General features: G+C 36.7%; 1 protein-coding gene across 49 annotated transcripts in view; it reads left to right on the top strand.

Moving 5' to 3' along the window:
- Positions 1–24,718, top strand: part of RIMS1 (regulating synaptic membrane exocytosis 1) — a gene marked incomplete at both ends in the record, with an annotated part of 339,260 nt that overhangs the window by 236,187 nt on the left and 78,355 nt on the right. For 12 of the 49 annotated variants that reach the window (XM_082307784.1, XM_082307773.1, XM_082307780.1 and 9 more), the window contains 3 exons: positions 317–388; positions 7,336–7,448; positions 22,840–22,952. In XM_082307784.1, coding sequence (XP_082163910.1) covers positions 317–388; positions 7,336–7,448; positions 22,840–22,952 — 298 coding nt within the window. Of the gene's footprint in view, positions 1–316; positions 389–5,783; positions 5,967–7,335; positions 7,449–13,087; positions 13,118–22,839; positions 22,953–24,718 lie in introns of all 49 variants that reach the window. The other 37 variants (XM_082307796.1, XM_082307782.1, XM_082307781.1 and 34 more) reach the window with 8 other exon arrangements.

Below are 24,718 nucleotides of genomic sequence, written 5' to 3'. Positions count from 1 at the left end.
CTGAGGAGGCATTGTTTGTAATCACATATAGACTGTAAAGTGGGAACTAGCTGCACCGTTCAGTCAGGATTAACGTTATCATCTCCCCTGTTTTGCTACCTCATAACTTTCACACCATCAGCCTCAATCAAACTTAATGAGGGCCATGTGTCTTAAACCTCAAGTCACCAGCCTGTTCATGAAGCTAGTTGTCACTTTTTCATCTGTCAACCATTTCTGTTATTAGCTTTACAATATATTAATAAATATATAATCTTCATATTTTTGTATTCTTTTTCTTCTTTGTTTATTTCTTTTCTGACATGTCATTTCACAGGCAGTCCAGAAAAGTGGAAAGATATAGCAGCCAAAAACAACCTAGGAAAGCCACCGCAGCTGAAACAGAAAGGTAGGATTGCTGATCGATGAGTAAACATCTCTTATAGTCTATCTGATTCCAGTGTTTGGAGTATATCTCTAATAGGACTTTTAAAGAGGAAAATCTGTGACAGTACCAAAAGCTATGTTGTTGTAATTTACAGTATTCTTTACTTTGTGTCTGTATTGTTAGCACTGCTTGCTGTGTTGCATACATACGGAATTTTTCTGGCATTCTCCATCATTGCAGATAAACTCAATGGTAAAGACTAGCAGTCCATACATTTTGTGAGCCAAAATCTGAGACCCATTGCCACTATCTTGATCTCTGTAGATGAAATTTGGAAATGCATAGTATATTGCATTAGTATGGGACTAAACCTTTTCTGTGCTTTACCAATGATCCTTTTTCAAAAAATCTTGTCTATTTTGCAATAACTTTAAGGATGAGAAAAATGTATCAGCAGATTAATAATTCAAGATGTCTCTGATCAAATTAATTTCGCTTTATATTATGAAAATGTTGTTATTCATTTAAATATGTATAGAAAATTTTATAATCTGTCATTATATAAAGTTAATATAAACACTGGGACTTTAGTCTTTGTATTCATTGAATTTTCCTGTACCTGTATTATCATTGTAACTTTTAGCTTTGATGCTACAGTAGTATAGGGTTATGTATTCACATTCTTAAGAAAAAGTGAAAAAAAAAAGATATATACTAAATCGTAAGTACATCTAGTTAAGTTTCAAACCCTGTGTATTAGCTGAAATAAGAGCAGTGACGAGGGGTCAGATCCTGCCTTTGTCAGAAACACATTTATGTTATCTCTTGATTCTCAGAGGAGCAATGTACATCTGTTTACATTGTGAGGGTTGAAAAACTTCCATGAACAGACACATTTTTATTTTCATTGAAAATGCACATTATGTAGTAAAACTTCAGAGCTTTTATTTTATTTTACTGCTTCAAGTCCCAAATTATCGTTCCTGATCCAAAAGCAATGGTTACATTTCTCTTGGTTTTGGTGAGTCTGTTGTCACAACAGCCTAGTTGCTTTTTCAGGTTAGACCAGAGAAATTACCTAAATGATGGCTGAAATCCTTGCTGTGTTTAAACCAGGAACAGTTTTGCCATTGAGATCACAAAGCCATTTTTTCTCCTGTTCTTTTCCAATTTCTGAAGAATAAGAGGAGCCACTGGGACTGAGGTCCAAGGGGCTCACAGTTCTTGATAACCATGCAGACTATATGGTTAGAAAGCTTGGCACAAAACTGAGAAGGAAGGTAAGGTGGGAAAGAGATATGAAGTAAATGGGAGGGAAAAATGGGAACATAAACATAACCAGAAAGTACAGCAACAGAAAGGATAAGGAAGGAAAAGAAAATATGAGATTCTGATGGCAAAAGGGCAAAGCAAAGAGAGTGAGAGACACTAGCAGAGTACAATAGGAAATCCCACAACACTTGCAATTGAATAAATCAGTGTATCTGTATATGCGTTTACATTTCAAACCTGATATTTCAGTGTGTGAACTGCAGACATCTTTCTTCTACAGATGTTAAGATCACTGCATAGATCAAAAACATATACCTCAATAAATCCTGTTTACACTAATTAGTGTTTTACACTGATCTCAATATATGGAAGGTATAAATCGTAATCTTGAAATACTTAGAATTTCAGATATTGCAGGTGATATAGGAACTGATTTGGAGGGACTGTGATTATGAGGTGTTATGCTGAATACATCAGCAGCACGTGGGCTCCATCTCTAAGGATAAGCATGTAGTTATATTTATGAAGAAGGGGCCTTTTTGAGGCTTGGGCAATGTGTTTCTCTGCTTGAAATGACCAGCCCAGGTCTGAAATTTTGAGATTTTTTTTCTGGATATTTCAAAGCTGCTTTTTTTTTTTTTTTTTTTTTTTTAAATAACATATGATTGAGAATTTATTCATGTATATGAGAAAGCGTGAGTCTGGAGGCCACTGTGAAATATTGCTACAGTGTCTATATACAGAATTTATATGGGATTTAATGGATTGGAAGTTGATACTTCAGTCGTTGCTCTGCTGGGATAAATTTGGCATTGATATAGTAATGATTGTAGTCACTACCTAATGCTAGTGTTTAGGGGGAGGGGAAGGTGCTGTTGGTTTAGTGGTTTTGGGGGGTTTTGAGGGGTTTAGGGTTTTTGGGGGTTTTTTTTTGGGTTTTGGGTTTTTTTTTAAAACAATGTGAAATTGCTTTTCACAGGTGATTAGGAAAACTAAAAAAAGAAAAATAAATGTGGTGGGTTTTTTTCCCCCAAAGTTAAGCAAAGTTACCAAAAGTGTGAGTCCCCATAGCTACATTTTTACTTTCCAGAAGAGAAAAGCCAGCTCTGATTTCTAATGATCTTAAGAGCAATGAACCCAGTGCAACAAGAGCATAGGGAAACATGAATTGTGCTTCTTTTTACATCTTCATGGGACATGGTGTAGGTTTCTGTTTCCATAAAATGGGTCACTGCTATTAGATGTGAGACACAAATGCCTAAATAAGTCTGAGTGCTGTAGTTTATCATTTCATCATAGATATAATATTGCACTAATGCCAGAAAGTTTTGACAACAGGACAGGTGATTGCCTTTCTTGTCAAATGGCAAATATAACTCAAGACTATTTCTTTCTCAAATGTCCATTTCTGTCTTAGATTTCATCTTTATTTTGCCATTTGCAGATCGTGTCTACTATTAGCTAAGCAGATTACTGGAATAAGATATCAGCATGCTATCAGCTTCTCTATAAAGCCTTTCAACATGCTATGTAAGATTAAGTTCTCTATATATTGTGATAGCTTAGGAAATGTACATTAAAGGGAAAAAGCAAACCTTTTCAGGATAGTTTACAGAGCCTAACATTTCTCTTAATAATTTGATGAGATAAGCCTTCAAGATGGGATTCAGTAAACTCTTCTGAAAGAGTAAAACTGATTACGTGAAAAACAAACATTTTCAGTGCTTGTATGAGTGAGCAAAACTGTGGTAAAAATTAGTTCATCCCAATCCTAAAATGTTTTCTTTCAGCCCTAACTGCTCACCCCAGAAGTGCCAGATTTGAGGTTACCTGTCATATATGTTATGATATCTATAGTCTTTAACTGTACTTGCTATTTTTTACATAGGACCCTGTGCCAGGGGTGCGCTGGATTGGTGATGCTCTCTTATTCTTAGTTTCTCTTTATAGTTCTGTAAGTGGCAGCATGTTTTATTTGGTACGTGCCACTGAGGTATCAGTCTGAAGAGAAAAGAATTTGAGTTTTCTTGTGTGCAGGCAGAGCTAGAACCAGTAGGATTCCCCTGTAAACCATCGCCAACTGAATTAACAGGTTTGCTGCTTGCAGTGTTACCTTCCTCTGTGAGGAACCAGGAGATGAGATACACAAGTACGTGCTTGTTGCAGTCTCATTGCTTACCAGGTGTCATTTATCTCCCAAATTCCTCTCCTCTCCATATTTCTCTCACTTCTGTCTTGTTTCCTCAGTCACCCACTAGCTTTTGTCTCCCATGCTCGTTCCTTTTTGTCTCATTCTCCTGATCAGCCATTTGCAGACTACTTCCTTTCAGCAACTGATCTTTCTTCTAGGCCAGCAAGTCCGTAACTCCATTCTAGTTTTCCTCCAGTTCCCTCTTAGCTCTATTCTTCATTTGCACCCCAAGTAGCATATTTGTCTCAATGTAATACCCCAGCTAATGCAAGTCTTAAGCCTAATTTGTCTTCATTTTAGTTAAGCAGATCCTCTGTCTTTCTCTAGTGGAAGGGGACAGGTCTGTAAAAAGCATATTACTGAAAGAGCAGGAGGTAAGTTTCTGAGTCTCAGGTAAAGTGTCTGTTCTGTAATGGCAGGACAGAGTCTCCTAGTGCTTCGTTGGGCTCTCAGATAAATTCCAGGATACTTAGCCTCTAAAATGAGAAAAATCAGAACTGAGAACATGACGACTTTGTTAGTTTGGAGTATTCATTCCATAGTAAAAGCAAGCAAGGACCTTCTGGCGCAGAGTGGGATCCATATTTACCTTCTGGGTGTTATGATGTTTAAACATCGGATAAAGCAGATACTTAAAAGCTGATTGCATGCAATAGTTGGCATGGATTACTTTCACAGTTAACATGGAGAAACAGGCATTTTCAGAACTCAGCTCGTCTTCCTTATTGTAAGCATCTCTTAGAATCAGGGGAATCGCTCTCTGCAAGAATGTTATGGTTATCACTAGGGCAAGGCAGGAGTTAAGCTAAAGAAGTGTTAGGGTTTAAGAGAGAGAATATAGCAAGGGCAACACAATCCTGGTTTTGTTGCATTGTGACTGGACTTCCACATAAACTGTTACTGATGAAATGGCTTTGAAATCAAACCTGTTTGTTATTCTTGGTAGGCATCTGCATGTTATCATCTCATATATAATTTTTTTTTTTTGAGTGAGTTTTCAGTTTATGATAGTAACTAGACAGTTGCTTGGTTGCTTTGACTGTATCTTGTGGGAAAGTTGTGCTGGGTCTGTGAAGGGAGACTTCATAAGTCTGCAGAAATTTAAAAAAAAACACAAAAAAAACCCAACAAACCAAAAAAACCCACAATGAAATTATGTCACAGGAAATTGAAATTTCTGAAATAACAGCAGATACAGTAGTACCATTTACAAAATGCTGCACTGTTGGAAAACCAAGGAGGAGTAAAAAGGCACGGTTAGAATAGTTTGTCACTCCCCAAACTTGAAATGTTTCGGGTTTTCTTACACTTGCAGTGTATGCAATTATTAAACTACTAATAATTATGCTTTATTATACTAGCACGATTAAACATTTTACTGCATATTTTAATTATGTTTTCATTAGAGTTCCTTCAGAAATGTATTTCTGTTTCAGGGCTTACAGCAGAAAGATACTTAAATAGATTCTGTATTTCAAACTCCTAAGGAAACCAAGGGAATTACACATATGTGCTTACATATTGTCCTTTTTTAGGACACTAATTGAAATCCAGTTAATATTTTCAATAACGGTAAAAGGTATGTCTTAGAAAGAGAAAAGCTTTGTGGTAAAACTAAGTATTCATAGCCTACTCTATGCTAGTACTTCTGTCATATGTGTTGTTAGCTTGTGTTTGCTGTATTTAAGATATAGCTAGAGTTTTTGGCCAACTGTCCACTAGATGCAGTGCAGTTCAACAGTTCCACAATTAGGGTCATGTATCTGCAGTGGTGAGTGTTCTGCACTTCATCATTTTGAAAATGGATTTACATTCAGAATTAATAACTTCCATCTGAAATGTCAGCCCTGGTCCTGCAGCCAGGATTTGCGCTGTTCTTTGATGGAGGGGGGCATGGGAAGGTGTGCCTGGAGCTAACAACTGAATAGTTTCTTTTTGGCCCTGATGTTTTAGGGGTCTGCTACCATGTCTTTCTAGAAGGGGACTTCCAACCCCACGAACAACTGAACAGCCAGTCATTAGGGGAAAACATCAGGCTCGCTCGAGGTCGAGTGAGCACTCTAGTATCAGACCCTTATGCTCTGTACATCACCTAGCGCCCGGAGGGTCGGCGCCACCTTCTCCACTTCTGACAAGGTTGCTATTACATGTACAGCACAGCTTTCATGTTCTGCCTCCCAGGTGTCAGTGTGGTGTTGTACTTTCCTGAGCATACATGGCGCGTTCACTCATTCTGGCGCATTCACTAATTCTGTAGATTATCCTCTCTTCATGGTATTTACACTTCTCCCATATCCTTTACGCCGCCTATCTTCACCATCCAGATGGTACTTCTTGCTGTTGACCTTAAATAGTTATGCAATGTAAGAGTAAAAACTTGGCTGTGTTTTGTCCTTCCATTGTTGTGTTTTGTTCTGTGTCCATATGAAAATTATCAAAGTATTTTGGTTAAACACTGTGCAGGAAATCACAGGCTGTTCACAAAGCTAAATCATCTTACAGGCTAAAGAGAAAGTCAGTGATCTATGTAGTGTGAAAGCCAAAGTATTTTGAACTTGCTCAAATGTGTTACTTAGAATTGCAAGTTATCTGCTTGCAACCTTAGGGTAGTAGATAAACAGTGCTTATCCACTACAGTGAGTGTGATGTTACTGTAACTGGCAAGGGCATTTAATAGTAAGCTCTCCCCCTCAGCAGTCTGCTTCTTCTCATCTTTGTTTTACTTTCATAAACTTTTTCCCCAGTTATTAGAGGTGGTCCTACTTATTTTAAATGCAAACTTACCAGTGTTCCAAAGGTGTTTGGTGTGTTACACTCAGATGCTGTATCTGTATATAAGAAATCAAGTAGCCAAGGTGGTCTGAAATAGCGCTAGCTAGAATTCCGCCAAAGGGGTTTAGGATATTTACTTAGGTAAGAACATTAAAAATCTTGTACATTCTTCGTGCACACACACACGCACACACCCCCTCAATAACAAGGTTAAAGGCCTTTTTCTTTCTTTGAGTTCAGGGAAAAACCACATATTATCCCGTGGGAATAGATACTTGCTGTCCAGTTCTCTGTGGTCTTGTACAGTTATTGCATCAGCACAAAGGGAATAAAAAAGTGAATAAAATATAGAGGTGGCATTTTGTATTGCCCTTGCACCAGTGCAGCAGAACATACGTAAATTGTGAGTCATAATCATAAATGGTTCTTAGAAAACTGCTTGTCGTTCAGTGGTTTTTGACTAGTACTTTATTTAAAAAAAAAAAAAAACAAAAAAACCCAGCAAAACAAAGGAAAATATTTCTCCTTAGTTGAAGGTAGTTAGAGAAATTAAACGTGAGGCTTTGTAAGTTTAGTAGGTATCCAGACCTGAGTATATGCATATGGCATACAGCAAATGCAAACTTCTTCAAACCCATCTTCAGTATATGCAACTTAATATGTGTTTAAAGTTCAGAATATAAATATTCTCTTCATTTGGGTTATTTTACTTTTATCTTTATTTCATTTGCAGAATACATCAACAAGGAAGTCCCACACAGTCTCCTCCTGCAGACACATCCTTCAGCAGTCGCAGGGGAAGACAGCTACCGCAAGTTCCAGTAAGAAGTGGCAGTATAGAGCAAGGTATCAAATAATGAGCTTATGATAGCTCAAACTCTTTGATTTCTTACCTTTTTTTACTTAAAGTCTACTTCCATAACTACGTGTTCAATACTATAATTCTACCAATAAAGCAATGGAAGAGGATGAAAGCATATTTGTAGTCTGGGAAATCCAGTAGAGTTTGACCGGTGGATTATTACACATGGTTTAATTGCCTTAATTTTCTAGTACCCTTTTATGTCGGTCTACTTTAAAATTTCTATTATTAGAGTCGTGGTACTTTCCAGCACGTATCTAGTTTGTATTCAGCTAAAGAAATCAGGGGCAAAGATTTTGACACCATTCTGACAGTCTTACTCATTTCTTATTTTGTGGTTTATATTAATTGTTGTGCATTGTTAACATAGATTACAGTGATTAAGGATTGAAAATAATCACCATGGGAAATGTGAAAGTACAGGTCATCAGCTCTTTCTTTCTTAAGAATAAACTGATCAGGCAAAGAGTGCTGCTCTTTTCTGAAAAAGACAATGTAGATCTAGTGGTTGTGGAAGATGCTTTTTACATACTAATATCAAATAAGTATGAATATTGCTGTTTCCTTTTCTAGCAAAATACTGCACACAGAGTATGAGCTATTATGGTAAAACGAAATGGCACAATGAATATTTGCACATTCAGGTTTTCTTCTGTGTTTAAAGAGCCTGTTTTCTCATTGACTACAAGGAACAACTGAGATTGCCATGTGCCACAAGGTTTTCTTCTTCGTGGAAATTAAATAAATGCTTCTGATGATGAAATATTGTAGTGCTTTATAGAACTGTTGGCAGACAGCTGTCTTTAACAGATAAAGTTGCTGACCATGACCTTCGTATCATGATAGATTACCAGAGGGTTTTTTTTTTTTATGGTGGCTTACATTAACATGCAATCAGCTTACATTAATTTTATGGCTTTGAGCTGTGATGGCATACTACACTTTTCATTAACACATATAAAAATGTATTCTTGTTTTATACATGTGTTTATTCTGAATGATTAATATACTAACACAAGTGAGTTTTATTCATTTTAAACTTTACATTCGAGTCTTTACATTCGTCTTTACAAACTTTACATTCTCGTTTTGTTTTGTAGTGAATCTAGGATTGTCTGGATTATAAACTAGTTACAAACTACATTTACAGTTTCTATTTCTGCATGTTAGTCAGTTGGGAGTCTTTTAGGGAAATGTAATAAGTAATGAATTTCAATTTGCTTTCATGTTTCTTCTGCAATTTCAGAATGGTACAATATATAATGATGAATGAGCTTTTAATTTAATTTTAAGTTAGCTTTCCTTTGGGTATTCATCTGTCATCTTTCTGCTGTTCTTGATAACTGGTGTGTTGAGAATAAAATACTAGCTTATGTTTTGTTAAAGACATTGGAAATGAATGTAGAACTTAAAATGAAAATGAGTAGATATTGGAAAGAAAAAATGAATGTTGAGCAGAAGGCTAAAGCTACTCCAAGTTTAGAAAATTGTTGATACTGTGAACATCTGTAAAGTAATTCTGTTTCACTGAACTCTTATTTACACTTGCGGTTGATATGCTTGCGTCTTGTGTATAAAATGTACAAGTAGGATGCGACATATCTTTTACTTTATTGTTATATCTCATACCGCCTATGTCAATATGGCTGTATAACAGCACATGGAAATGAAGGCTAAAAAGACTTCCTTCTCTACGTAGTACTTTGGTTTTGTCTAAGTGACTGGCTTGTCCTTTTGAAGGGGAGGTTTTCTGATTTTACCCATATTTAACACTTTGTTCAAGCTGAGAATATATTTGCAGAGAAGTACTAAATTGAATAGATTTTATAAAATATTTTTAAATGGTTTTGTCAGGATTTTCTGAAATAAATGTGATAGTATGTATAAACTTTATATTACTGTAAGAAATTAAATTCGCTGAGGTTATAAGACCAATGCATTTTCTCTGATTTACAGTATCAAATTTTAATATCAGTTTCACCTCTTTAGTCCTTTTTGAAATGAGTATCGGGGTCAAATGGAGTGACTAGAAGGGGTCTGACCCTAATGTAGGATTGAAGCCAAAGCATATTGAGGTCTGTAAAAGATTTCCATTAACTGTACTTGAAACTGATTTGTGTCCTTAATGTTTTAAATTCACAGTCACCATGGGTATAGATGATGTCAAAATCTAGTGCAATATATAAATGTTATAGGGAGCATTTAAAAATTCTTCGCATTTTCTTCATTTATAAATAAAGCTACTTCTTGGTGGTCAGTATTGACATCCCGTGGTTCAAGGAAATCCTGTATGATATACCATAAGGTATCATTTTTATAGTAAAGTACTTCTTTACACTCTGTATAAATTCTGTTGTGTCAGGAGGGTTGAATACACATCTAAATATATACAGCTATGAATCTGTGTCTGTTTTACAAATTACAGTAATTGCTGTAGAAAGACTGAATGTCTGTATATCAAGAGTGGGCTTTTTATTTGCTGTTTGCATATTCAGGAGGCATAGAAGAATCCGGTAAAATAATTTTATTATTCCTTAAAGCTCTCATTAAGGAACACATGAGAGTTAATGAAGGAGTAAGAGACTGGTAGTGGTTTTCATCTCGAGAAACAGAGTGATATTTTAACTTGTAAATAAGATTTTTATGCTCAGTCTTTAATCTTTAGCTCTCAATTGTGAATGATCACATCCATGCTAATAAGGCTCCTTCTTGGACTGACATTGCATCTTGGACATTCCATTTTGTCATTGTCAAGTTTAGAACTAAAAAAACGGTTGTTTCCTTGTCTCTACCAGATGATGTTGTCTTAGTTACTGCTCTGGTCGGCAGTCTGAGAATCATAAAAAGTCAACTTGTGAGAAAATAAGGTAGTTTTAAAAGGTCCTTATTAGTAGACACACTTTATTAAAAAAAAAAAAAAAAAAAAATCTCATGGAAGTAATTCTTACAGAGAAGACCAAAGCAGTGGTCCCTATTCCATTACAGAAATCGGGTTGGTACTACTGATCAGGAACAGAGAAAAAAATCTTAAATGTAGAGGAAAAAGTCCAGTTTAAGGACTAAAACTTCAAAACAGCATAATCATGCACACTAACATAAAAAAGGCTTCTTGGTGATTATGTTCTAAAGGGGATGGCAGCTTTGCCTAGTTTTGGAGTTGGGAGGGAGGTAGTTATTTTCACTTGGAACAGTTCTAACTAAATAATATTTTTAGCAACTCCAGTACATGCAGACTTTTTAAAGCGGTTACAGTTAAGATTGTAGGCTTCTGTAATTTTTAGGCAGTGTGATTTTTATTTTAATCCCAGTGATACTGGAGGAAGACATGGCTGTATTTCTTTCCTTTGCAACCCCGTCAGCAGTATTTCCTGGAGTGCAAGACACACTGGGATGTTATTGCAACTAAAGGTCTTGAGATGCCTGTAAAGGTCTTGAGATGCTTGAATATTAAAAGTTAGTCTGGTATAGGTGTATCTGTGTGTGTTTTCAAAAAGTCATGATTTAGTAGTCGTTACCCTAACTTATGCTACTGAAGAAGAGTTTTTTATTTCTTTGTTTTAACTGATAATTTTATAAAAGGACCTAATAATGTGAAGATGTTTTGGCTCAGTGACTAAGGCAGTGAAATTCTAAGCCATGGTAAGGACAATGCTGTGTTCTCAATATGTCATCCTGTGCCGAGCTATAAGAGATTTGCATCAGTGTTTTTTTTTTTATTTGCATCATGTTTGAGTGGAACTGTGCAAATCATTAAGAGGGGTGGGGATTCTGCATTGAATTTGTTGTTCAACTGTTTCTATAACAAGTTTGTTACGTAGTTGTATGGTTTTTAAATGATACTTTTGTATTAAGCGTATTTCTGCGATCTTTACTCAGTCCATCCTCTGTCATTGCAACTATCAAATGTCAAGGAATTCTTGCTTGAATAGGATTTGAGGGTAGGTCTCTACACTTTTGTATAATGGTTAAGGAGATGTATAATGGGATCAAGGAAATTAATATAGCCTGACGATCTGTAGCATTTTTCTACACTCCTTTTTAGCTGCAGTAGATAATATTAGGGATAATATTAGGAAATCTAGCAAGTGAATAAGAAAAAACATACTATGTACTATTGACATTTATGAACCAGCAAGATAAATGTACAATGATTGTAGTGTAGAAACAATCTTTAAGAGCTAATTCATGCAAAACAGGTCTTTCTCCCTGTATCTGCTTCCATTTGGCTCATCACAGCATGATTTCTTTTTCATAGCCTCGACAATGTGGTTTCATGTTTCAGAAGTCCTATAATGAGAGTCAGGTTTGTGATAATCAGCAGCCTATTTACATGTAAAGAGCATCTGTAAACATAACTGAACTAGTGTGGTTGTATGTGTTTCCAGTGGCATCTGTTTACTGCAATAGGCCTTATGCAGTGACCTTTAGAAAAGCAAAAGTGCGACCAGCATTAAGTATTGCTGTATCTTAGCTCATGTTAGAAAAAGCTGCACGAGCGTTGTAGATAGCTTGTGTGCAGGGTGAAGTGCATGCGTGCGTGTGTGCTGCTGTTTCATGAGGGGAAGCTACACTGAAGACTGTGCTGGTACTGAATGGGAATTACTTGTATAAAGTTCATGTGTATAATATATGTACAAGTCTTTAATGGTAGTCACATCATAGAGGAATGAAGTGTTTTGATGTCCAGTGTTTCCTTTTAACAAGTAAGAATCACAATTTCATACAGAAAATCAGTGTGTTGTCAAAGAATACATTTGAGTTGCAAATATCTTTTTATATTTAACCAGCTTAAGATCCTAAAAAAAACCGAATAGCTAATGAAAACCGTTCTGTGTATATGTACTTAATCATTGAAATGTCATTACAGTGAGAGTATGGCTTGAGTAATGGTAAAAGATCAAACCCTTTCAGTTAAAACCTTTTTGCAGATTCATCAGTATAAAACTTGAGTGGCAAAAGAAAAAGAACAAGTAATTTCAATTTTAGATTTTAGTCTTTTAGCGTTGTTTGTTTTGTCTTCATATTTCTGGTTTTATTTTGAAATTATGAGGTGGCACTGCATATTTTGAGGCAGCTTGTGGAATCTTTACTCACGCTGGAGAGTATTTTTTCTCAGCATTGCTAACTCTTGCAAATGAGTTTAAGCCTCATAATCCTTTATATGTTTTCCTTAAAGACCGATTTTCAATAGTCCAGTAGTTATTGAGTATTACAGATTTCAGTTAATAGAAAATAAATTTGTAACAGTCGTTATTGCAGAAGAGGCTTCAGAATCTGAAACAGGGCTATGTGGTTCAGGAGTGAGAGTGATATTTAAAGCAATTTTAAGGTTTTTATGTCATTCATAAATTTGGATATGACAATACTGCTCGAGCGGAATACTTAAAGAGTCCACAATCTGGATCTCAGTAACTTCATTGTTCCTGTTAATTTTAAAGAAAAAGTCATAGGCTTTATTATTTGTCATGGTTTATCATTTTAATTTTCTACATTACTTTTACATATGCTGGAGTACTGCCTACTGTACATGCCATTGTCACATGTAACACATTTCTTTATCTAACTTTAAATTTGCTGATTTCTTTTTCTGTTTCCATCATTCCGTGCATTTAATTCATTGAAGAGCAAGAGACTTTTAACTCTTCCACAAAAGGTAAATATTTATGTAATTTTTTACAAATGTTTGGCAACTGTTAATACTGGCTTTTCCCTCAATATATTCCATGTCAGTATATAGTATTTAGTTAACAGTGTTTAACAGGCAAGAAGGTTGTTTCTCAAATATCTATATGCTATCTGATACCCCTCTATAGAATCTAAAAATGGATTCTCTTGTGATTTCTGATTTTCCTACTGAAATTCAATATACTAGATTTAACAGGAGTAGTCATGGTATGTTACATGGCTCAGAAGCTACTTGATTGATTTAAAGCTCACTCAAAGACTAAGACTTTACCTAAGCTCTTCTTGAGCTCGGCACAACATCTGCTTCTAATGATACAGCCAGGCTCTTGGCATCTGTGAAGGATGTTTCATAGGTCTAGGCTTAGGAATAGTTGAAGGTGATGATGGCCAGAAACTATCCTTCGTATGCAGAGAGATTGTGAAGAAAGAGCTGTGTTTTATTTGCACAACAAGCCCTTGACACTTGGAAAGTTAGTCATGTTGTAGGGCAGGTTGCTGGGGGCAGATATACAGCACTCACCTCCTATGAATTTGACCTCCTATGAATTCTCCATGTCTGTCCTGATACCAGTGAATCAATGAGCTCAAACAACAGGTATCTAAGGCTGTCCCACAAAGTGAAAAGTGTAGTCTGTCATGTCCCTATCGAGGTAACTTTGCAGAGAAGTCCTTTTTTTTTCTTTTTTTCTTTTTGCTGAAAGTAGGAGTTATCTCAAAATCAGAGTGAAGTTTGGAGAAAAAAAGCGAAAATATCAATACCTCTTAATGTTAACAGCAAAATACAATGCTGCATAAACATTAATAGCGCAGATTAACCTTTTCTGACCTTTAGTCCTGAGTCCTGCAGATCTTGGGAAATTCTGGTCTGAATACGGGCTTTGGTGGGTCAAAGCCAAATTGTGAGTTGACCTTGAATCGGAATACCTCCTACAACTTCTTTACTTGCTGAAAGGGTGAATCCCACTGATGCATTCATACTTGCTTAGGTAAAAATACAGCAGCTGTTCCACTAGCTATGAACTCCGACACCCACGCCAATACTCAGGAGTATGTTTTCATGATAATGTTAAAAAAAAGAAAGTGAAAAAAAAATATTTAACTTAGGTATTAGCAATTACAGGTTATTTTGCACTGTTAAGAATGTACTATGGAATGTCTTAAGAAAGTGCTAGGAATGGTTGATTTTACAAATTATTTCTGACATTTTTGCTTTCTTCAGTATTTATATTTCTCTCAAACAGAAGAATACAAATCAATCATGCCAGTTTGTTGTTTATGCCTCTGTCAAGTTCACAAACCTTGCCCCGTGATTTGGACTGCAGTGGATGTTTCTTTGTTTAAAAGAATTGACTTTATGCAGACAAACTAGACCATGCCTGAAACAGGTTTGTAAAAGAGCTTTTTTCCACAAGATTTGGATGGATCTGGCTCAAGATATGGGAGCGTGTAGAAGGTGGTGGGATCTCTATGCACACAGATTCCTCTGGCTCAGAGAAGCTGAATGCAGATGCAGCCCGGAGGCAGAAAAAAGAGTTGGGCAAAAGAAGAGAAGTGGGAAGAAATGGAGTGCTGGCAGTTTGGGGGGACCATGAATAGCTTAAGTTGAGCTGACTTACACTAGTAGCCCACTGTGACCTCTGACTTTCCTCAGTGCAGAATAAGAGATAAAAAGAACAGACAGTAGGTGAATGGGAGATGGATTTGGGGGGGTTACTGTATATTATGTAACAAGAGACATAGGTATGAAGGAAAGAATATACTACAGTTATGAACAGCACTGACCAGATAAATCTGCAACAAAGAAACCAACCATCTGTTCCGCTTAATCAATGGGAAGGGTTGTGAAAAGGTCTTCAGCAGGTTACTACAATGCTGACTTGGATAGCTACCAAAACCAGTGGTTTAGTTTTTTTCAAATTTTAAGAAGTATATGTTTGTTTCCTTGTTGTTTTCTCTTAAACAGAAGCTTCTGTTTGCATCATCCTTGAAACTCTTTGAGGAAGCACTGGGGGTTGCATCAGCCAGTTCAGATTTTTATATTGTCTTACCTTCCTTCTGGAGTGAGTTATTAAACTCAAGGTGGCCACCATGCTTCTGTGTGTACTATGTGCTTTGGTCATGCCTCAATTCTGATTTGGGAGGAGGCCCAGAGCGGTATCAGTTCCCATGAAAAGGAAATCCATGCACACAAGCCTAAAGGAGCCACAGCACATTCCAGTCAGGTACAGGGACCAGGGCTGCGGAACAGGCTTCAGAGCCCATCTCCCTCACTATCTGCATGTTGCCAATAACTACTTTTTGAAGTCGAATATGCAGAGAAGTGCTAACAAGTTCTTTCTCTTAGCAACAAATTGATTTGTCAGTGTTACTGGCCTTGTATTTCAAAACATTCATCTGCTCATGATTTCAAAATTTTGTGTGTTTTTTAAATTTCACAGTAGGGTTTGCTGTGGATTTTTAAAGCTATGAAACCTACCACAGGGATACTTTGTGTGTGCATGTTGCAAAACTCATCCTGAAGGCTGAACAGAAATAAGCTGGAGACTCTCTGTATTATTTCTGAAACGCTTCATCCTAGCCCAACACCAGTGTGAGTTCTCTCCCCTGTGCGGCACAGCCAGCTCTCCAGTGAATGCTCCCCCGCCTTCTCATTTCCCTCGCCCACTGCACTGGGGGATTCTCCCATCCAAATCTCATCACTGCTTTATTCCCCTACCTTTGTGCTGGACGTTGGTTCTGCATAGTTTCTTCTCCAGCTTCCACCTCTCACTTCCTCAAACCACATACTGTTTTTCTTGCCCTCATTGCTATCCAGAGAGCATCTAAGCAGCACAGAGAGATGAAGCTCCTGGCTTTTGCTGCGTAGAAAGGCTAAGTGCACATACCTCTAGACTGCATTGTAGCTGTTTGTCATTGTTCAACTTTTCTTCTTAGTATGAAGACTGAGAGTGAAGAATAGGTTAGATCTTTGTTGGCTTCTGCGATAGGTGCAGTTCCTTGTTCCCCTGCCAGAACCTGCTGTTTGTGCCACAGAAACACTGTTACTGTAAAATAGTTTTTATGAGATAAATTTTCATTTCAACTTATCTTCATAGCTTCCTTGTGTAAGCAAATCTATCATTTTAGACTTTTAGACTTTGTCCCTTAAAGTTTGCATCATAAAGGGTGTGTGATACCTGCTGGTATGGGTTACAGCTACCTGAAATTTTTATGCTGATTTCTTCTTGTTCTGTAGCTTACTCCAGCAATTAATAGTGCAGGTAAGACTTGGAGGATTTCCAAATTGTACTGTTTGCCTGCACCTCCTTTCTGTCTTGAACAGAAATATGAACTGCTTAAAGAGCAAATTCTATGTTTGCTGCAGACATCACAGAAAATGGTATAGCCAGTGCTAAGGCATCCAGAGGTTTTCTGTAGTCTAGAAAAGATCAATATGGTTATCATTTTTGATCACAGACCAGGTAGTGGCACCAGTTGTTCTTGGCATTAAGACCATAATTGATTTTGAGCAAGAATGTTGTTTTAGACTTCACTTATTGACTGCAAGTGATGGAAAATTGTTCCTGTGTTTAAACACCTGACTTAAACATACGGCTTAATACTTACATATTTATCTGACTTTAACTTCTTCATAGCTACTGGGCATTATTATACCTATATCCGCTAACTTGAAGAGCCTTCTACTGTTAGAAATCTTCCCACAATCAAGCCATCTTTGTCATCTTTTTAGCCGTTTCTTAAATCTGTTTCTGCAAGACCATGTCCTGGACTATGTATAATTCTCATGACTTCTCCCTAAATCTTTTTTACCAACAGTATGCTTTGAATAATACTCTCCCTTAGATAAATTGAGTTTCTTCCAGTTTCCATGCTTTGTTGTTTTTTTTTTTTTTGATGTCCTAAAACTCTGTATCTCTGTATGGCATTTAAGCATTTGTTCTTTTTGTAAGCATAAAGGCTTATTTTCATGTACCTTGCCAAAATTTCCCTTCTCCTTTCTTGCTTTATTAGTTGCTAAATAGCAACAAGCCTCCACTTCAGAGAGAGTGACATTTTTCTAGAGATACAAGTGTAGCATATACAGCAGTTCAATTTTGGCTGGAAGATGCTTTTTCTTGGAATTTGGTGATAGTCAAGAACACAAGATGGTCACATTGCTACACAGGAGGTGATTTCAGTGCTAAAACAATTCTAATCGTTTTTTCCAAATATATGAGCGGGTTCTTTTTAGATATTATTTATTGTTAAGAGTCAAAGCTTTCCAAAGTCTACAGAACGTAGAGTCTCTTTGATGATTGTTGTAATGTGAAAGAGGAGGATATCTAAACAGGTAAGCTCAGGAATTAAACACTAGAGCTAGAAAGGCAGCTACAGCATTTTCACTGTTCCTTGCTAGTTCAGTGTTGCTGCATGTGGTACAATCCTTATTTAAATGAGCCCACATATATTTCATACATTACGCTATGAGCTTAATAGATAGGTGTTTATAGCATCATGCCATTTAACAAATTTTGCAAATAATATATAGTTTAGTCTCTCTTTCAAACCTTAAATAGGGGACTTAAAACCTCAAAATTACTTCATTTTCTTTTGCACTGGTCACTACTGTTAGTGCAGCTTTTGTAGCTCTCACTGATTTTCATAGGATTGGTCTGTTTTTGATACCAGTGCAGGTTGAATTTATTTTAAAGTCAGATTTTGTGCATTGCTAGATTCGCATTCTGGATTCTAGCCAGGTCTAACCTGTCTATCAGTTAAACAGCAGATAGGGGTAGAAATGTGCCCATACCTGTTCTCTGAGGATAGAAATAAAAATGAGGACTGTCAACTAGTTCATGCCATCAGGTATAACTCTATAAACCTTACCATAGTGCTGGCATATTAAAAGGAGAATATAAATTCTTAGTAAAGAGATAATCTCTTAGGAGAATTAAAAAATGGCCATGTCCTTTAAGAAAAAACAACTGTTGGCCTGTCATAATTTTCTCTGAGGGTAGGTTGCAGGCTAAAAATGAGACAGTTGTAGCTATTTAGTTTATTCCCTACCTCCTTTAAGTAACATATTATGGATTTGCATATTTTAGACAACCAAAGGAGAGCATGTATTTTATAGGCTGTCAATAAAATAAGAAAATCACATTCCTTATGATGGAAACATTTACCAAGAACTGCCTTTAAATTAATCAAAACTTCTTTTATCACAAGAAATACAAGCAAGTTTTTTAATTACTTTATGAGTAAAAAAAGTATTCCATTATGTGCATATATTAAATTGTTCTTTACTAACACCATAATCACCTTTGCAAAGATTGGAAATCCAGATGTTTAGTTGTATTTCCAGCATATAGCATATTTAGAATCCTGTAAGATCTGCTATGAATTGCACTACAGAGTGCACAGTCTTCGCAAGGATGTTTCTTGAATGACGTGTGAGGAAGAGATCCAGGAGGAGCTAATGGACCTGCTAGCCTCTAGGATAGGAGATGGTCTTAATCTTTGTAGACTATGTCTTCTTCCTTTGAATATCATTCACAGTGGAAGCCAGATGGAACTTAGCAGTGAGTTGAGTAATAAACTGAGCAATACCTAAGGGAACTTTTGTTTGTTTGACGAAGACCACATTGGGCAGTTAATTCTTGGTAGCTTGGTATGGTGGGTAGACCCAAGCCAGCAATTAAGCACCCACCATCCACTCACTCACTCACTCCACAGTGAGATCGGGTAGAGAATTGGAAGAGCAAAAGTGAGTAAATCTCGTGGGCCGAGATAAAAACAGTTTAATAAGTGAAGAGAAAAAACAAAAAACAAAAAAAAAACAACGAAGAAACAAACCCATCCCACCACCAAGTGATACAAAAGCAATCACTCACCACCTCCCACCAGCAAACCAATGTCTAGCCAGTCTCTAAGCAACAGCTACCCGGAAAGACTACCCCCAATTTTATTGCTGAGAATGATGCTCTATGGTACAGAACATCCCTGTGGTCATTCGGGGTCAGCTGTCCCAGCTGTTTCCTCTCCCAGTCTCCAGCCTACTTGCTAGGGGGTGGGCAGCATGAGTAACAGAGAGGGCCTTGGCGCTGTGCAGGCGCTGCTCAGCAATTGCTAAAATATCAGTGTGTTATCAACACTTTTTTAGTCACAAGTCCAAAACTCAGCACCATACAGGCTGCTGTGAAGAAAATTACCTCCATCTCAGCCAGACCCAGTACACTTGGGATTACAGGAGTCAGAGCAGATAATAAATATATTAAGGGAGTTAAAGTATAACATTTTGATTCCATTCGTATGTCTGTCTTTTCTCTTCTGCATGGCTTGATTGTTCATGTACATCATTGTTGTACAACTTTGACATGGTTTACATAAGAAAACCCATTGTAGTAAAAGCTTTAGCTCTAAACTTGCACTCATCTAAGCAGCCTGCTTAATGACTTCTTTCAATTACTTCTTATACTGATTCATCTCACATCTGAATCAGCAGCTTTTGAAGAGATGAGAGTGATTGCTCTTTCAAGTGTGACTTGTGACACCAAAGAGAGTAACATGTTGGCACAACTGATATTGATGGTAGTTCTACCACTAATTTCAGACGCTTGTGATAAATCTCCATATTTTGAATTCTAGGGCCTCTGTAGAATTTAGAGGTCTTGGGATTACAGTGCTTTGATATGTAAATTACTGTGTAGTCCTCCTTCTCAAGAGCTGCTCCAGGAAAAGCACTCTGTAAATATTGATGTCCTAAAAGAAAGTAGAACCATATTTTTCTGAGAGACAGGTTAAATCCTTGAAGTATCGTTTATGTCAAATTTTTGTTACCTGTGGTAACCAGCTGTGTTCCAAGAAAGTAATGTGGTTGTATGGTGGTGTTACCTATGGTTGTTACAGCTTCTGCTAATGTGCTTTTGCTCCTGTGTTAGATTTTTTTCTGCTTCTTGTGATTAACATGTAAAGAGTATACCAGGCTACTTCTCAGGCAGACAAAATTTTCCATCACAGAATTGAGCTAGATACAACATATGTTCAGATGTGCATGGTAAACAAACCTGAAAGGAACACAGTTGTATTTTCTAGAGCAGACTTACATTTCACACGGTTGCTTGCGTAGAAATACATTACCAGCTAATTGCTGAGCTAAATACATTTTACTCCATGCACAAAACTAAATTTCTCCATTAGAGAATTTAATTTACTTCACAGTCCTCATTAATTGTTCTCATTTTATATAATGATATCTAATGATGCAAAACAGAACATAAGCATGGGGTTAAGATTAAGGATTTAACATAATAAATACCAAGCATTACCGAGTTAAGGTTGAATATTTACCCAGCCTTGACTGCAGTAGTTTTCACGTATAGTCACTGAAATAGCATCTCATTACCTAATAGAATATTATTTCTCAGGTATTGTAAGTAATACAAAGTAACATTCTTTCATATAAATTATTTAGTCTAACATACAGTTGACAGGGTAAAGCACCTAAAAGTCACACAATGAAAGGGTTATTTTTTAGAGTAACTGTAATCTGTGCCCCATACACATATAGGGCTAAATTTTTAAAGGGGTCTCAATTTTCCCTCTGATTTTATATTCTCAGTCTATTTCATGCATGTATGATAGGATTAAGATATCTGAGTTTTTGACTTCAGTCACTAATTGATGTATCTTAATCCTTTCATATCTGTCCATAAAATAAGAGGCCATCTTTAAAAATTTCACCTAAAGTGCTCAATTTTGCCTTCAGATACCTCCATGCAACTTCCATTGAAGTAATTGGAGCTGTGCCTGCATATCTGATGGTGGAACTGGACTCATTGCAATTAAGGTACACATTTACCGACATAATTAGTCATCTGGAATAACCGCTGGGCCCAGTGTGACATTCTGCATGTGCAGAATTTCCTAGATTGGACCCTCTGCTTGTGGGGGATTGAAGATTACGATGATAACTTTATTTCTTGCCTTAAATTTGTAGCTATAGCAGAACTTTAATGTCATTTGCTGTATTTAGTTTTCCTATTTTAAATAAGAAATGTGGAAGGAGGACATGAAAACAACATATTTTTCACAATGATGTCTTTGTATATTTTTTCATACCCAACCAGCGCACAGACATTCCATGATTTCCACAAACACGTTACGGATGGTACGTGCATGCACAATCATGATTTGTGCAATAGCACAAGTTTAAAATATCCAGCCCTGAGTGTACTGCTTTCTTTTTGTATCTTTGTGCTCGCAAAGCACAGACAAAAAGTAGATGTGTAAAGAATCCCACAGTTAAGTAGCAGCATAAAACCCAGGTATGATAACATTGGTACCTCTTAATTCACAATACAGATCTGTAAACAGCATGCTAGAGTACTTATTTTCCCCTAATTTAAAATTCTTTTGTGTTTTGTGATTGATTTCATTCAACTTTTAAATTGATGTCTCTCTCCTGTCACTGGTCTGGGGAGGGGCTGTTTATAAAAATCTTGACTTTTAAAACTAATCGTTTTGGAGGGAGTCATATAAATCCATGGTTGACCCAAAAGCAGAAGATTTTGCAGATGTTTTCCCAAAAAAAATGCCAGTCTTGAATTTGTGACCACACACAAAATTCCAACTAAAAGAAGTTGTTCTATGATGTTATAACCTGTTAAAACAAAATGAACATAGTGAGTACTCCTGTGATTTAGAATAGTGACTGATTAATATTTGGGTCTAGTTCTAGAACTGTTAAAAAGTGCCAGTTTTCGAGGTATTGGTTTTATTGGTATTCCTGTGCATTTATAGTGCTACCAAGTTAAAGAATGGCAGAATATATAGTTCCCTCTGAAAATTATCCACTGTCACAAAGGTTAACTTATTTTAAGGAAGCCTTAGTCCAGGGGCTTTCACACCACTATTTCTGTTAGTGCAAGGTCATCTTCCTGTGGCAAGCACAGCCAAGATTAGTTGCAATAACTTGTTCAAATTGAGAAGATGCTCTTTATAGCACCACAACTTCTTGAACAGTTAAGATCAGATTTCTTTTTTTAAACAAACATGGTCATAGGAAAATTGAAAACACAAGAACAAATAATTAATTTCCTTGAAATAGAAGTGAACATCAGAGAGCAAAGTAGTGCTTTTAAAGGACTTTTTGTAAAAAAAAATTACTATAAAATTACTGTATTTTTTACTATGACTGGTTGAATGGAGAAATTATTCCTCTCAAATAATCTTTAGCTATGGTAAGCAGTTATGTTTTAAGAAAATAGTAGGAGTTAATTACTTTAAAATAAATTTTAATACCTGTTTAATGCATTAATTCTTAGAATGCTACTGTAATATTTTCTACATTTAAGCAAATACATGGTTAGGTGATCATGGATTTGTGTCCCCTGCATCCAGAATACTTAACAGGTTTATCATTCAGCCTATCACCTAAATTCTTCCACTCTTTTCATATCTGTTGCACCAGCTTGATTATGTATAGGAAATTGGGATGTCTGCCCATTTTCAGGTAAAGACTCTTGCAATGGAAGTGGTTAATTTTTTGACATTAGTGTTCCTTTGTTCTGTGTTTACACCCTGCTTGTTCTACATGTTTGTACATTTCTTTGTTTTGTTGAGATGGAAGTAAGTTAAAATTGTTGCTAAACCGTTTGTTTTTCCAAAAGGTTTTCACTATTTTTAATTGATTTTCATTGTGTGTTTTTGCAGCAAGCTTAGTAGTGGAGGAGCGAACGAGACAGATGAAAATGAAAGTGCACCGTTATAATCAGACATCAGGGTCTGGTTCTAGCCAAGAACATGAGCGTGAGCAATATACCAAGGTAAAGTCAGTAGTATTGAAATGATACTTTGGCTTGAAAATTGAAGGCATAAACCTGTTCATTTAAAATATTATATAACCCTCCAGAACACTGTGTTATAAAGCCTGACAGAAATGTCTTCGAGTAACAGCTTTTTAACATCGTTTTTATCCCCATCTGATGTGCATTAGACTCAGTCTTTGATGTCACCTAAAATGAATCTGCAACGAGCAGGACGCTTCAGAACTAATTCAGGGAAGAAAGATCCTTCAACAGCTGTTAAACAAAGCCATGTCACCTCTAGCTTAGGAAGTCCCTGGCCTGCAAATCCCTGAAGGCTGGAAAAGTGGGCCATGGAAGTACCATTGTATGTTGGCCCTACTCTCTTGCTCTTCTCTAGGCCCTTGCTGTTGTCTGACATGTAGAGAGCTAGGCAGAATTAGATCCAGCTGTTCTCATATTTTTATAATTTTTTTGCATCCTAATAATGTCACAGATAAAGTATTTCCTTTCTTGAAATACATAGTGATTACTTTGATCTCCTTTTCTAATAATTATAAAGATTTCCTCTAATAATTAAGTGTACATGAAATTACATTAATGAAGTCATATAGAGGGACCTTTTTTTTTCCTTGATAATGCTAAAATGATATCCCACAACCTTGTAGGTTTAAAACTGTATAGGCTTCTGAGCAAACTGCTGAAAATGTCTCACACATCTCCACTGCCACTTACAAATCAAGCTGTGAGGGGCTGGAGCTGAAATTTCTGCTAAAGGCGTTTTGCCTTGTGGCACCTAACAGAGGGGGAACATTTGCAGAAGTCAGGAGGGGAAAAGTTTAGTTTGATTCTGTGTTTCCGTTTAGAGATGTGGCACTGTGTTGGTGTAGGCAAAGTAAAGGGCAGGGACAAAAGCAGGGGTAACTCAGTTGGGTGGGAAGCATTCCTGCAATTCTCCTCTTCTCGAGCCATTGAGAGTTACATGCTTTCAACGAGTGACCACAGGATGGCAGTATGAATGTAAAATCCACTGTAAAAAATTCAGACACACATAGCAACTGTATGCGTTAAAATAAGGTCTCAGAATAACAGTAGTTGGAAGAAAATCACAGCTTTTATTAATTTAGACTTTCGTGCTTCAAGAGCCACATTTCAAAGACTTCCTTCACATCAGTGAGAACTAAACGCTTGTATTTTTATTTCTACATTTTAAAAGAGGCGGACTTTCCATTTGTGAACCGGTGCCGTACAGAAAACAACAAACATTGTCAAGCTCTCAAGAGCTGCGGACTTCAGAACACTCCTGGTGTTTATTGCCATGACACAGGCACCGGGCTTTCTGTCCCTGCCCCTCCAGGGTCACTTCCCTGTGCTTCACAGAACTGGTGCGTCCTCCTGGAGGCACAGGTTAAAATAACAGATAAGTGAGGCACTCAGCAGAAACAAACTCAGAAATTTACTTAGGAATGGGTAAATAGGCAATTGGGCATCTAACTTGTGCTAACAGATTTGAAAGATTTGTTCAAGATCTTGTTACAGTTAAATATGGAGCCAACTTTAATCAGGATGTTTCTTTTTTGGGACCACCCCACTGTGAACATCGAACTTTAAATAGTTCTCAAAGGGAAGAGAAATAAGAGAAACAGGGCTTTAGGTCCTCAATTGCCAAATTGTGGGATATCAGTGCTATTAAAAAAAAAACAACAATTGGGATGGAAATTTCGAATGAGATCATCTGTCAGAAGCCACAATTTGTATAATAATTAGAACAGCTCATTTGATGTTGG

The sequence above is a fragment of the Platalea leucorodia genome (assembly GCF_965183815.1).
Source record: "Platalea leucorodia genome assembly, chromosome: 3".
NCBI classification, from domain to species: domain Eukaryota; kingdom Metazoa; phylum Chordata; class Aves; order Pelecaniformes; family Threskiornithidae; genus Platalea; species Platalea leucorodia.
The sequence above is the reverse complement of the archived record's forward strand: the minus strand, read 5'-3'. Positions and strand labels throughout refer to the sequence as shown.